General features: G+C 47.3%; 1 protein-coding gene across 1 annotated transcript in view; it reads left to right on the top strand.

Moving 5' to 3' along the window:
* Window positions 1-14,370, top strand: part of mgat3b (beta-1,4-mannosyl-glycoprotein 4-beta-N-acetylglucosaminyltransferase b) — a 76,466-nt gene extending 62,096 nt beyond the window's left edge. The window contains exons 2-5 of the mRNA XM_083765256.1: window positions 7,088-7,532; window positions 9,588-10,249; window positions 11,900-12,182; window positions 13,864-14,370. Coding sequence (XP_083621382.1) covers window positions 7,089-7,532; window positions 9,588-10,249; window positions 11,900-12,182; window positions 13,864-14,364 — 1,890 coding nt within the window. The 5' untranslated portion in view covers window position 7,088 and the 3' untranslated portion in view covers window positions 14,365-14,370. The remainder of the gene's footprint in view (window positions 1-7,087; window positions 7,533-9,587; window positions 10,250-11,899; window positions 12,183-13,863) is intronic.
* Window positions 14,371-14,727: the final 357 nt, after the last annotated feature.

The raw sequence follows: 14,727 nt of genomic DNA, 5'->3' as shown, positions 1-14,727 counted from the left end.
TATCGTTTCATGTCATTTCAGTGGCAGTGGGGGGGGGGGGTCCCCATGGGCCCTGCAGGCAGAACAAGGTAGTTGAGATTCAGCCCGATGAATGCATTGCTGTGCTGTTACTATAGCAGTGGCAGACTTATTTTATTATTATTTTGTATAATTCTTTCTTTCCTCTGTGGCTTATTTTTTTTTGTCCATCGTATGCTTAAGGTGGTCGAAGGAAGGTGTAAGCCGGGGGGGAAAAAAAGAGATGGATTATAATGTAAGAATAGAACTTGCCGTGTAAGCGCCAACTGTCCCTGTTTCTTGACCACAACCTGTCTAAAAGTCAAGGCAGGTGTACAGTATGCATTCCAATATCTGAAAGTCATTGTTTTTGAGGGGCGCCAGCCCCTCCTATGCACAGCTGTGTGTGCATGTGTGTGTGTGTGTGTGTGTGTGTGTGTCACTTCACACAAGGGTGATTTTTATATTTCACTTTTCTTTTTCTCATATGGGGGACCGTTTGGCAAAAATAGCCAAATAAGAGATTTGGTCAATGGAGTAAAGTACAGTATATACTAGGCTTTATTTAACTATTTTATTTATTTTGTATTTTTTTTTATATAAAATTAACAGTGTTATTTTGTTGACTAAGATTAAAAGACCAAATATATTAATATTAAGGCTAGACTAAGACTAAACAATTTCAGAAGACTAACATAGGACTAAGAAGAATAAAGGGTGTGTCATTCAAAAGACTAAGACAAAATAAACAATTTCAGCCACATGGAGAAATGTAATTAAGGCAGTTGGGGTAACCTCGCCTCGCCAGGCTTTCCACATGGCAGAAAGACTGGTTTCCATTCCTTCCCAGCTATGATATCCGTCGGTGCGCTTCAATGTGTTGGGGGCGGCGGTGGCTCAGGGGTAGAGTGACCACTAGGGGGCGGCGGTGGCTCAGGGGTAGAGTGCCTGGATGGTAACCGCAAGGTTGCCAGTTCGAACCCTGTGGGCTCCCCCAGAGTTACTGTCGAAGTGTCCTTGAGCAAGACACTGAACCCTAATTGCTCCCGATGTGCTGGTTGGTGCCTTGCATGGTTTCCGCTGCCATCGTGTATGAATGTGTGTGTGTGAATGGGTGAATGTAATGCACAATCTCTGTAAAGCGCCTTGGATAAAGGCGCTATATAAATGCACCATTTACCATTTATATAAATGCCACCATTTTAGTTCCTCCACATCGAGTAGCCGAGTGTCACCAGTCACTACAAAGATACTCCAGAATAAAACATGGACATTCCAAATGAATTATACCAAGCTGTATTTGAAGAAGATTTCAGGGGTTTGTGGATAGGTGCCCCTGTGACGCCCCTGTTTTCCCAGTGAATTATATTTGGGAGCGCAGATAATAAATAAACGTATGCGCTGATTCTCACTAGAATGGAGCAGAACACGAGTTTGATCACAGAGTCTACAATAAGGGGACAAACAGGATTAGATTGGGACGGTTTGTGATTGGCCTACTATTGAAGATTATGCTAATCCCAGAATGAGGAATGATTGCATTTTTCTTTCCTCACTCTTACATCTTATCTACCCCCCCACACACAAACAAACACACACACACAAACAAACACACATACATCATTCTCTCTCTGTCCAAGTCTCTCTCTCCCTCTTGTCTGTCTGTCTGTCTGTCTGTCTGTCTGTCTGTCTGTCTGTCTGTCTGTCTGTCTGTCTGTCTGTCCTGGTCTCTGTCTGTGTCCTCTGTCTGTGTCTCTGTCTCGTGCTCTCTCTCTCTCTCTCTCTCTCATCTCTCTCTCTCTCTCTCTCTCTCTCTCTCTCTCTCTCTCTCTCTCTCTCTCTCTCTCTCTCTCTCTCTCTCTCTCTCCCCCCCTCCCTCCCTCCCTCCCTCCCTCCATTCATGCAACATTATACAGGATGAATAATGAAAGATGGAATATAACCCCTCTCTGCATCTTCTCTCCGTTCCTTTTCTGTGCAAATATATGGCTGATCTTGGGCGACCTGCTAGCAAAGTGGTTATGGCACACGTACCATATGCCTTCAGTCCCATTTCAATTTCCTTGACAATTTTCTGTACTGTAAGTCATTCCGCCATGCACTCTCCCAGAGGGGGAATGACCACCTACCAAAATGATCATGGGGAAAAAGCGGCTAAATTTAGCCATTGCCTCCTTCCCCACTGCCAGTGGAATGATTAAGCCTTTCGGCTTCAAAGTGATCATATCGTCTCTGTCAGGGTGGAAAATGTTACTTTTCAGAATTCTAATTAAAAAAATATATGCTACGCTACTTTTGATGCATTTGCGTGGCGCTGTAGTATGATCAAGTAGGGCATTAATTTACAAAAAAATGGGGGCACGTTGGCACAGCTGGTAGTGCTGTCGCCTCACAGCTAGAAGGTCCTGGGTTCGATTCCCGCTCGGGGCGCTGTGGGTGCTGGCGGCGTGTTTCCTCCTCCGCGTCATCAGTGCCCATACCGAAGCCGGGTTGGCGAAACGGCTTTTCTGTGTGGAGTTTGCATGTTCTCCCCGTGTCCCCTATAGGGTAGGTACCCTCACAAAAAACATGCCGTAATCCTGGTCTCTAACTGCCTCCCCCTGGCCAGCCGGGGCGCCTGATGGAGGGGAAAGGAACTGGTTGGAATAACGTGCTCCTTCCACGCGCTACGTCCAACCAGGGAAAGTCCCCCCTGTCAGGTGTAAAGGAGACACTTGGACACTCAGGCATGAAGGTGTCATGGTCTGTCTCCCTAAAGACCATCCATGTCCACAGTCTCCATGTCAGCCACTCCCACATTCCTTTCCAGCTCTCAGTCCTTAAGTTGCCACACACACCTGCTCACACACATTATCCCCCCTGTGCCACGCCCCTTTCACACCTGAGGACATTTATCCAATCACCCTTCTCCCTATAAGACTGGACTCATTCCACACACACACACACACACACACACACACAGCCAGTACATACGATCTGTTCCTGAGATGTTTCCGTGCAGTTCTGTCATCGGCGTGTGCCTCTGCGAGATTTTGGCATTTTGGACATTACGCCTTTGTGTAAGTTTTGCTTTTTGGACTTTTGAACTGTTTTTATCCCTGCTTTGTGTTTGAACAGTTTAGCTTTTGCTTCCCTGAGTTTCTGCTTGCAACCTTTGTCATTTTTGTGTAAGCTTTACCTTTGTTGGAATTAATAAATAAGTTAATTTGAACTTTCCTGCTTGTGGCTTCTGCATTTGGGTTCTATCTCCTGCCAATCGTGACAGAAGGAAGCATGAGTTCAAGTCCGTTGCTCTCCCCTTGTCCCCCATATATGGGGACTAGGTTGGTCTCCCCTTGTCCCCCATATATGGGGACTAGGTTGGTCTCCCCTTGTCCCCCATATATGGGGACTAGGTTGGTCTCCCCTTGTCCCCCATATATGGGGACTAGGTTGGTCTCCCCTTGTCCCCCATATATGGGACTAGGTTGGCGGAGGGTGTGTAGAGCCCAGGATCACATTAGATAATTGACACAGGGGTTACAAAATCGTGGGAAAAAAACTATAGATTATTTACAAATGACAGCGACGATATCATCTGTCATCTTAATAATCATGTTAATTTGCCTGAAATGAGTACGTTCCATAGACTGTAGAAAATAAGTGTGTTTGTGAAGTACCTAAAAATAGCACTTGCAATGTCTCTCTCTCACTCCAAAACCGGCGACAATCATTGTTTTGTGATTATGGATTATCCCATTCCTTGGGATAATTAGGCATGACCTTTAATCTGCTTGACCCTGCAGTACACACATGTACTTACAATGAGGATGATAGGGATCATGACCTTTATCTGCACTACAATGACTTCTGTATGAGGTCAATGATATGAGATTGGGTTCGGGTTAGGCTACAGTAGGTGTGTATTAAACTTCAGAACTTGTCGTGTGACACTGCCTGGTGTCGTCTTATTCTGCGCGCACACGACTCAACTGAAACATCCCCTACCACACTTAGTTAGATTGAGACTCGTAGGTGACCACATGGATATACCAAACTGAGGTACGTCACTTGATGATTCTTTTAAAGAAGTGCTTTACTCGTTTGGTATTGTACTTTTTTTTTTAGGTTGTGATACAAGTTCTATTTTTGTTAAACCTAAGTAGATCGGGAGTGGCTTATTGTCGGTATCAGCCGTAACATGCAGGAGTCTGTCCCCGTTACAATGCGTTAGACCCATGGGAGATGGAGTCTGTCCCTGTTACAATGCGTTAGACCCCTGGGAGATGGAGTCTGTCCCTGTTACAATGCCTTAGACCCCTGGGAGATGGAGTCTGTCCCTGTTACAATGCCTTAGACCCATGGGAGATGGAGTCTGTCCCTGTTACAATGCTTTAGACCCCTGGGAGATGGAGTCTGTCCCCGTTACAATGCTTTAGACCCCTGGGAGATGGAGTCTGTCCCTGTTACAATGCTTTAGACCCCTGGGAGATGGAGTCTGTCCCTGTTACAATGCGTTAGACCCCTGGGAGATGGAGTCTGTCCCTGTTACAATGCCTTAGACCCCTGGGAGATGGAGTCTGTCCCTGTTACAATGCCTTAGACCCCTGGGAGATGGAGTCTGTCCCCGTTACAATGCCTTAGACCCCTGGGAGATGGAGTCTGTCCCTGTTACAATGCCTTAGACCCCTGGGAGATGGAGTCTGTCCCTGTTACAATGCCTTAGACCCCTGGGAGATGGAGTCTGTCCCCGTTACAATGCCTTAGACCCCTGGGAGATGGAGTCTGTCCCTGTTACAATGCCTTAGACCCCTGGGAGATGGAGTCTGTCCCCGTTACAATGCCTTAGACCCCTGGGAGATGGAGTCTGTCCCTGTTACAATGCCTTAGACCCCTGGGAGATGGAGTCTGTCCCCGTTACAATGCCTTAGACCCCTGGGAGATGGAGTCTGTCCCTGTTACAATGCCTTAGACCCCTGGGAGATGGAGTCTGTCCCCGTTACAATGCCTTAGACCCCTGGGAGATGGAGTCTGTCCCTGTTACAATGCCTTAGACCCCTGGGAGATGGAGTCTGTCCCCGTTACAATGCTTTAGACCCCTGGGAGATGGAGTCTGTCCCCGTTACAATGCTTTAGACCCCTGGGAGATGGAGTCTGTCCCCGTTACAATGCTTTAGACCCCTGGGAGATGGAGTCTGTCCCCGTTACAATGCGTTAGACCCCTGGGAGATGGAGTCTGTCCCTGTTACAATGCCTTAGACCCCTGGGAGATGGAGTCTGTCCCCGTTACAATGCGTTAGACCCCTGGGAGATGGAGTCTGTCCCTGTTACAATGCCTTAGACCCCTGGGAGATGGAGTCTGTCCCTGTTACAATGCCTTAGACCCCTGGGAGATGGAGATAATGTCACTGCAGGGAACATAGTCACACCTCTGCGAGAACATCTAAAGCCAGATAAAGTGAATATGCCGACATTCTTGCACCGTAAAGTATCTTGAATCTTTTTAATGTCCAACGCTGAGATCTGAAAGGATGCCGATGCTTTCCCGGCTGTAATGGGTTAAAGAACAGACTCCGTGTTGATCTTATATGCATGCAGGGGAGTCTATAATGTCTGACGACTCTGACCACCTCATTTATTTGATATGTTTTGTAATCGTGACATGGCATTTTCATATCGTCCCATGCTTAGAGTTATAATAGAGGATTCCGATCCTCTGAAAAAGCTCGTTTACTTTAAATTCGATTAAGGCTGCTTTCGTTATCTTTATTCGCACACGGCGCTCATTAATCATTTTTCCCAGTTTCCACACATATCTATATTTAGGGGTGAATGCTAGTTCCCCAGGAGAAGCTGTCTCATATCAGCGAGCCAGAGAAAATGGGTGAAAATTAGCATGTCTACCAGCCTGTCTCTACCATGGTGCAACACCCTGGTATCACGGCTGGATGACTACTGCAGTCATTTGTCCCAAGAGAGTGAAGGGCGATTTTGCAAACCTTTCCAACCAAAGAGAAAAACTTGTCTTTTTGTCCAGTGAGAAGGTGTGTGTGTGTGTGTGTGTGTGTGTGTGTGTGTGTGTGTGTGTGTGTGTGTGTGTGTGTGTGTGTGTGTGTGTGTGTGTGTGTGTGTGTGTGTGTGTGTGTGTGTGTGTGTGTGTGTGTGTGTGTGTGTGTGTGTGTGTGTGTGTGTGTGTGTGTGTGTGATCATTGTTATCACAATGACATTACAGCTACTGTAAAGGCTCATACATATTCCAGTTTTGGTGATCGCCTAACCATACTCGCAGTGTTGTCCTTAAGCATGGACCAGCCCTCCCTCTGGTTTAGATGTGCAATTAACCCTCGTTCACGCAAACCCAAGGGACCGCCCACCCAACTCCTAGACCAATCTGTGAACGGGGAGATGTCGGTCAGTAAAATCAGAGATGTGCCCTATAGGGTGAGCGGTGATAAGTAATTCACCGCAGCGAGTGACAGAGTGATTGTAGTTTTCTAACTTTTGAAAACACCGTGTGATTGTAGTTTTCTAACTTTTTGAAAACACTGCGGTGATAAGCTATCACCCCAAACCATGAGTATGAATAGGCTTTAACCCATTCTGAACGGGAACCCATTTTGGTGTCAGCATCATGTCGTGCTTTAGCTATTTAAAAATAGCAGATCTACAAGCTCGTATCGCGCCACCGAGTGGCGCGATACGAGCTTGTAGGTCTGCTATTTTTGAAAAATCGAAGAGCGACTGACATTTTTTAGAATCTGATCTCAGGTCAGAATGAAAACTGTCAGGATGTAGAAGACATTTTTAGAATCTGATCTCAGGTCAGAATGGGTTAAGATGTAATGTACACATATGTACAGTATGTACTGCATTATTATGCCATATAGGAGCAGCTCCTCCTACACTTTTGACAGATGAAATGAGGAAATGACAAGCAAGACTAACCACATAGTTACAGTAGCCTAACTACAAGCACACAATGCATCGTTACAGTAGGCCTAGTCTAGGTCTGCTATTCTTTACCGTCTTTGGGAACATTTAGCCTAATAATGACATTGGGGTACACCAGGTTGAAAGTGGCTAATGATCCTTCTTCCTCTCTGTCCCGTAGGATGAAAATGCGACGTCACAGGGTGTTCTTGCTGTGCACGGTGGGCCTGTGCGTCATCTCCTTCCTGCACTACTACAAAGCCCTCCACTATGTGTCGCTGCTGCGCGAGCTGTCCGCGCCCTACCCCAACATCAAGTCCTTCATCATGGTCACCGGCTTCTTCTGGAGGGAGAGGGGCGGGACGGCCACCCCGCTGAGCCCCGCCTCCCCGGAGGAGGCCCCTCCTCCGCCGGCGGTGCTCCGGCCGTCCGACACCAAGCCCCGCGTGGGCGTGGCTGCGGGCGGCGGCGGTTTAGGCCCCCTGGGCCTGGGGCCCAACGTGGTCATAGCGGGGCCAGGGGTCGTGGGCAGGTCGGGGCTGGAGATGAGGTTGAGGGAAGAGCCGGCGCCGCCGCATCCCTGGGAGGAGCCGGAAGAGCCCCGGCGTGGAGACGTTCCCACTGAGGTGAGAGGTCACGGGGGTCAGAGGGCATGTGAAACGGGGGTCAGAGGTCAGAGGCATGTGAGACGGGGGTCAGAGGTCAGAGGCATGTGAAACGGGGGTCAGGGGTCAGGTGCATGTGAAACGGGGGTCAGAGTGCATGTGAAATGGGGGTCAGAGTGCATGTGAAACGGGGGTCAGAGTGCATGTGAAACGGGGGTCAGAGTGCATGTGAAACGGGGGTCAGAGTGCATGTGAAACGGGGGTCAGAGTGCATGTGAAACGGGGGTCAGAGTGCATGTGAAACGGGGGTCAGAGTGCATGTGAAACGGGGGTCAGAGGTGCATGTGAAACGGGGGTCAGAGTGCATGTGAAACGGGGGTCAGAGTGCATGTGAAACGGGGGTCAGAGTGCATGTGAAACGGGGGTCAGAGTGCATGTGAAACGGGGGTCAGAGTGCATGTGAAACGGGGGTCACGGTGCATGTGAAACGGGGGTCAGAGTGCATGTGAAACGGGGGTCAGAGTGCATGTGAAACGGGGGTCAGAGTGCATGTGAAACGGGGGTCAGAGTGCATGTGAAACGGGGGTCAGAGTGCATGTGAAACGGGGGTCAGAGTGCATGTGAAACGGGGGTCAGAGTGCATGTGAAACGGGGGTCAGAGTGCATGTGAAACGGGGGTCAGAGGTGCATGTGAAACGGGGGTCAGAGTGCATGTGAAACGGGGGTCAGAGGTGCATGTGAAACGGGGGTCAGAGTGCATGTGAAACGGGGGTCAGAGTGCATGTGAAACGGGGGTCAGAGTGCATGTGAAACGGGGGTCAGGCGCAATGCGGTTATCATTTTTGGGGGGCTACTTTAGAATAGTAGTCGACGATTATAACCCATTCTGACCTGAGATCAGATTCATACGAGGTTTCCGCCGGACACACACTGGTCTGATTAACCCATTCTTACCTGAGATCAGATTCTAAAAATGTCAGTCGTTCTTCGATTTTTCAAAAATAGCAGACCTACAAGCTCGTATCGCGCCACTCGGTGGCGCGATATGAGCTTGTAGATCTGCTATTTTTCAATAGCTAAAGCACGACATGATGCCGACACCAAAATGGGTGCCCGTTCAGAATGGGATAATGGGTTTCCATTCTTTGGCAGTAGCCCTGCCTGTCAGTAACCTGTCAGTAACCCAGGCAGTCACCCTGCCTGTCAGCATCTGCTTTTGGTCGGAGGGAAAAGGGCTCTTGTCTCATCAGAGCAACCAAATATCGCCAAGAAACAATCTGATTGAATTTCACTTTCCCATTATCCAGACGGAACAGATTGAATGTGTCCCCAGAAAATGTGCTCTTACTGGACGTTGCCAAAATAGTTGTGACGCAGAACCTTCTGCAGTACCGAGATTTAGTTTAGCCTTTGGATATTATTATTATTATTCTTGCTTTATAACACATCAAGAGAAGCGTAATGTCGAAGTGCAGTTGTATTCTGTTATACTGTAGTTCGGCCAGGACAACTCATAAAACAGTATTATATAATTGGTGTGTTGACGGTTATAGGAGCATAGAGCAGGTGGAGACTTGTGACACACACAGCAGCAGCACAGGGTGTGCCAATGATGATTGGTTGGCTTGTAAAATGTGTGCTGTTGAGTGGTCCAAATTCAGCTTAACATGCGTATGTTCTCAAACCTTTTAATTTCTAGGATCCCCAGTTTGTTCCACATTTAAGGACGACATCCCCCATTTTCAACCTGTCTTCATATAATAGGTCGTCCCGTATGCTCATTATAAAAGCGCACCATTTTTGTCTACCCACTCTGTGTCCAACCAAACCAAAGAACATACTGAACCCCCCCCGAAACCAAACGACGCATGTCTTACCACGGACACATTTGTACGTGCATGGACACACTGATGACCCTGGTGTCCACTGGCTTAAGGTTACATTCTGATGGTTTGATTCAGTTAATCATTGCTTTACTGTGTTTGGGAAGGTTGAAGGATTTCAGGTCAACAGCACCATACTCTGCCGTCATATTGTCTTTATCAAAAGGAAGCTTTTCTTCATCTCTAATTTCAGGAGCGAAGTGAAGATCAGTTCAACTCGTGGATCCCCAGCCACCCAGCCCAGCCTGCTAGACCTGAACCCCCAGCCCACATGATCTTAGCAGGAGAAGAGAAGCAAGTGTTGTTCCCAAGGGTTCTTAAACCAGACCCCCTAGAGTCCATGGGAGACCTCCACACCCGAACTCACAAGCTTCAGGGTGACAAAACGCACTACTTTGTCCGAACCAAAGCCGGGGCCCTCTGCTTCAGGCAGGGGACCGAGGTGGCAACCCCAAGGGAGGACCCTGGGAAAGCGGGGGGCTCCGTGGCCACCGGAGCGGGCTCCAGGTCTGTCGCCCCTGGGCAACGTAAACCCCTGGAGGTCCAGCAGCCCTCCTCCGCTCCTCCCAAAGCTAAGCCCAGGCCCAGAGGCGGGAAGCGACTGGTGAAGTGCGTGTGTCGCCCGGGCTGGCACGGGCCGTACTGTGGCGTGCCCACCATGGTGTACCACTCCAATCTGCCCACCAAGGAGCGACTGACGCCCAGGGAGACGCCGCGGAGGGTCATCAACGCTATCAACGTCAACCATGAGTTTGATCTACTGCACGTCCGCTTCCACGAGCTGAACCAAGCTGTAGACCTCTTCCTGGTGTGTGAGTCCAACTTCACCGCTTACGGGGAGAGACGTCCGTTACGGTGAGTCATATGATACAGTATGATACAGTATGATGCTTGAGCAAAGCACTCATTCCACCTCTGCTCCAGTGGCACAGCTCAGTGGTCAACAATAAACACAAGTGTGATTCATACTTAACTTGTGTGCGAAAATAGCCAAAAAATAGGCAATCTACACATGAGCTTTAGTCAACGACACAGCACGCAACCAAGTATAAATCATGCATGAGGTATGTATGTACAGTACAGTACAGTACAGTACAGTACAGTACAGTACAGTACAGTACGTATATGTACTGTATGTATGTATAATAAAATATCACAGATTCTCAGCAAATATCTCAGAGATACAGTTTCTTTACATACAGTACAAATAAGATTCAGAGAATAGACACACTGATGCTGTGTTGAGTTTATCGATTCGTGTCTATAGCTCACAGATCTAATATTACATCCTATACCTCCACTGCATTGCAAGTGTCATTCCTGGAAAAAACAGTGTATATAACAGTATAGTGATAAGCAGACAGTTTGACAAGCAGTTTGACTGTAGTTTATTATGACCATGGAGGTGATTGACGATCCTCGGATGGCATGATTGACACACATAACATGACACTGTTCGACACGGCATGAACACTGAGATGGTTGCAGTCAGAATTTAAATTTTCTATGCACGCAAACGGCTTCATTGACACGGCTTCGTGGTCGTAACCATGATGTGCCGTGTGTGGGATATGGCTGATAACGGGATGATTGTTATGTGTATGTAAAGTAGGCGTGCGTGGGTGGGTGAGCGAGCGATGCAGAGTGTAACGGGTGATTTATATTTAGCCGCACGGCACTCACTGCGCAGCGTGCCTGCATGGCGCATTGTGTGATCTGCTGTTTTATGTGCACAACGTGGCGCACAAACGAGTATAAATAAGCCATTGTGTGTTTATCCTCCTTTTCTCTCATTATTTGTAATTTCTCCACAATACCCTTCTGGTACAGTACATCAGGCTACTGTATAGAAACTGCTTACTATCCATTTTGGAAATGTACTTACTGTTCAATTATTTGTAATGACATACAAATAAATAAATGCTGGACTTGGTCTACGTCCTGAATTATTCAGGCATCATCTTTGCTTGTGTCACCGTTTTTGTTTTGTTTTGTTTCTTAGCGACCACTTAAACCCTATAATACTTTTCATTTGCAAATGTTTGGGAAACATTTGAAGACGACGGGTTTAATATGCTTAAACCATTCAGGCCTGAAAAAAATGTCTTCTAAATCCTGACAGTTTTCTGAAATACCTATGTTTCTAGGCCTATATCACTCAATATTTCATGTCAAGGACCCCAAAAATGATCTGTAATTGGCCACCGACCCCCATCTGAAAGTATGTTGTTCCAGGGACCCTCCCCAGAAGCAAAGATTTGAGTTAAAAACGTTTGTTCTGAAAAAATATATTCCAACTTTTAGGCACATTTTCACGATTTTTCATAAATAGCAGACCTACAAGCTCATAGCTTGTAGATCTGCTATTTTTCAATAGCTAAATTATAACATAATGTTTAAAACACCAAAAGGGGTTCCCGGTCAGAATGGTTTAAAAGCCTCTAAATCCTGCAGAAATGACAATGAAATTAATTGCCCCATCCATTCCTCTCCCGACATTCCCAGTTTCCTGCAGCTGCTCATCAACGGTACGTACGACTACGTGCGGCACAAGATCCTGTACGTGTTCCTGGACCACTTCCCCGAGGGCGGGCGCCAGGACGGCTGGATCGCAGACGACTACCTACGCACCTATCTGACGCGCAACGGCATGGCCCGGGTCATGGGCATGCGGCCGGACGACGTGTTCGTCATCAACGACGCGGACGAGATCCCCGCGCGCGAGGGCCTCCTCTTCCTCAAGCTGTTCGACGGCTGGACGGAGCCCTTCGCCATCCATATGCGCAAGGTGTGTGTGTGTGTGTGTGTGTGTGTGTGTGTGTGTGTGTGTGTGTGTGTGTGTGTGTGTGTGTGTGTGTGTGTGTGTGTGTGTGTGTGTGTGTGTGTGTGTGTGTGTGTGTGTGTGGGGGTGGCAGCCATCTGTATGCATAAAACTTAATGAATATATCATCAAATGTACGATAATATATACTGCATGAGTGGTTTTAGTGATAAACATCAGATGGATTGGTGACGCATCAAAGTGAACTGGTGAATTAATTGAATGGTGCCTTATTGTATTAACTTATTCCGTTCCCTGCTCTCTCTCTCATGCCACTCATTAACACTTTCACAGGAAAACAGCAGATGGGGAAATGATGCAATAAATGAACTGCATTGACTTTCATCCCATCGGCGGCATGATTAATTCCATTTCCCCTCTCTCTCTCTCTCTCTGTCTCTGTCTCTGTCTCTGTCTCTGTCTCTGTCTCTCTCTCTCTCTCTCTGTCTCTGTCTCTGTCTCTGTCTCTGTCTCTGTCTCTGTCTCTGTCTCTCTCTCTCTCTCTCTCTCTCTCTCTCTCTCTCTCTCTCTCTCTCTCTCTCTCTATCTGTCTCTTTGTCTCTCTCTCTCACTGTCCGTCTCGCTCCACACGTACCAAACTCTTCTCCCTTCAGGCTCCAAAACTATGGAATGGACTTCCCATTGCAATCAGAACAGCAGACTCACTCCCAATCTTCCGCTGTAGCCCGTAGTCTGATATCTTACCTCTTCAGACTCCATCTAAGCCTGTTGTAGCACTTGCCATAGCATTTGTACTAGCCTTGGCGACCTTGCAAAGGCTAAACTTATGTCATTTAGATAGCATTTTATGTAGACAATAGACACAGTACTCTATAGTGTATACTTATGTCTATGGCTGCGAATCTTTAGGTGTCCCACGATTCGATTCGATTCGATTACGATTCGATTACGATTCTTGGGGTGACGATTCGATTCAAAAACGATCTTTTCGATTTTTCCGATTCTCGATTCAAAAAATATTTTTTTCCGATTCTAAAGTTTTTTATTTTTATTAAAAACAATTAAATAGAATTTTAGCATGATCTACTCCAGTCTTCTGGCATGAAAGCAGAGTACATTTAGTAAAAAGCTTGTATAATTGTAAAGGTTTTATCAACTGAATGATTTAAACACAAAAAGGTTAAATCCAAGAGTAAGAACATGTCTCATTTATTTAGCTTGCACAAATTTGAACCAGTACAAAAGTTACAAAATCTCTTCTCACTCAATACCAGAACAATACATTAGTATTAAAACAGGTGTAAAATAAATACAATTGGCAGGCTTAGCTTAGCTGGTAGTAAATGCACTATGCAGAAACCCAGGCCAGGTAGTACCTGTGCATGTTTTTTTTTTTTTTTTTTGCACAAATGTACCTGTCAGGTACAGGCATTAGAATCGCGATTCAACTCGAATCAATTTATTTTGACAGCCCTACTTATGTCATTTAGATAGCATTTTATGTAGACCTTAGACATAGTACTCATAGTGTATAGTTTCACTACAGATATTCTGCTGTTGGATAGATGCTACTGTAGGTTTCTTAGCTTGCTTATGATTCTTGATGACTATGTACAGTATTTGGTGTATTACCATGTGGTGTAAATAGTAAACTGTCTCCCTGTTGTGTTCCTCTCATTCCCCTCAGTCGCTGTACGGGTTCTTCTGGAAGCAGCTGGGCTCCCTGGAGGTGGTGTCGGGCTGCACGGCGGGCATGCTCCACGACGTCTACGACAACGACGGCATCCGCCTGCGCCGCCGCGAGTACTACACCATGCCGGGCTTCCGCAAGTACGAGAACGACACGGGCCACATCCTGGTGCAGTGGGCCGTGGGCAGCCCCTTCCACTTCGCCGGCTGGCACTGCTCCTGGTGCTTCATGCCCGAGGGCATCCACTTCAAGCTGGTGTCGGCGCAGAACGGCGACTTCCCGCGCTGGGGCGACTACGAGGACAAGCGCGACCTCAACTACATCCGGGACCTGATCCGGACGGGGGGCTGGTTCGACGGCTCCCTCCAGGAGTACCCCCCCACGGACCCCAAAGAGCACATGTACGCCCCCAGGTACATGCTGGAGCACTACGACAGGTACAGCTACCTCCTAGAGAACCCCTATATAAACACAGCCAGACTCAGCATCGAGGGGTAAGGAGCCCCCCCCCCCCCCCCCCATTTGAGGGGGAGGGGAGTGGGGGGGGGGGGGGGGGGGCTCAGTTTGTGTCTCCCAACCAGGCCAGGTAGCAACTGATATTTCAGGAATATAAGGTCCTCCCCTTGGTGGTAAGAAAATAAATAAATATCATTAAGTTTTGATTTAAAAAGGGAATTGTGGATTATTGCTTCCACCATGATTATTGGAGACGTATTTCAACAGGATCTAACCACTGGATAAATGAGTCGATTAATTCCTTGTGACACCTTTTCTCTCAGAGTGAGGAGTTAAAACTGTCCTTTTCTGTCAGAGTGAGGAGTTAAAACTGTCCTTTTCTGTCAGAGTGAGGAGTTAAAACTG

This window comes from Protomyctophum parallelum (assembly GCF_964188405.1).
Source record: "Protomyctophum parallelum genome assembly, chromosome: 5".
NCBI classification, from domain to species: domain Eukaryota; kingdom Metazoa; phylum Chordata; class Actinopteri; order Myctophiformes; family Myctophidae; genus Protomyctophum; species Protomyctophum parallelum.
This window is presented reverse-complemented; position numbering and strand designations above follow the sequence as displayed.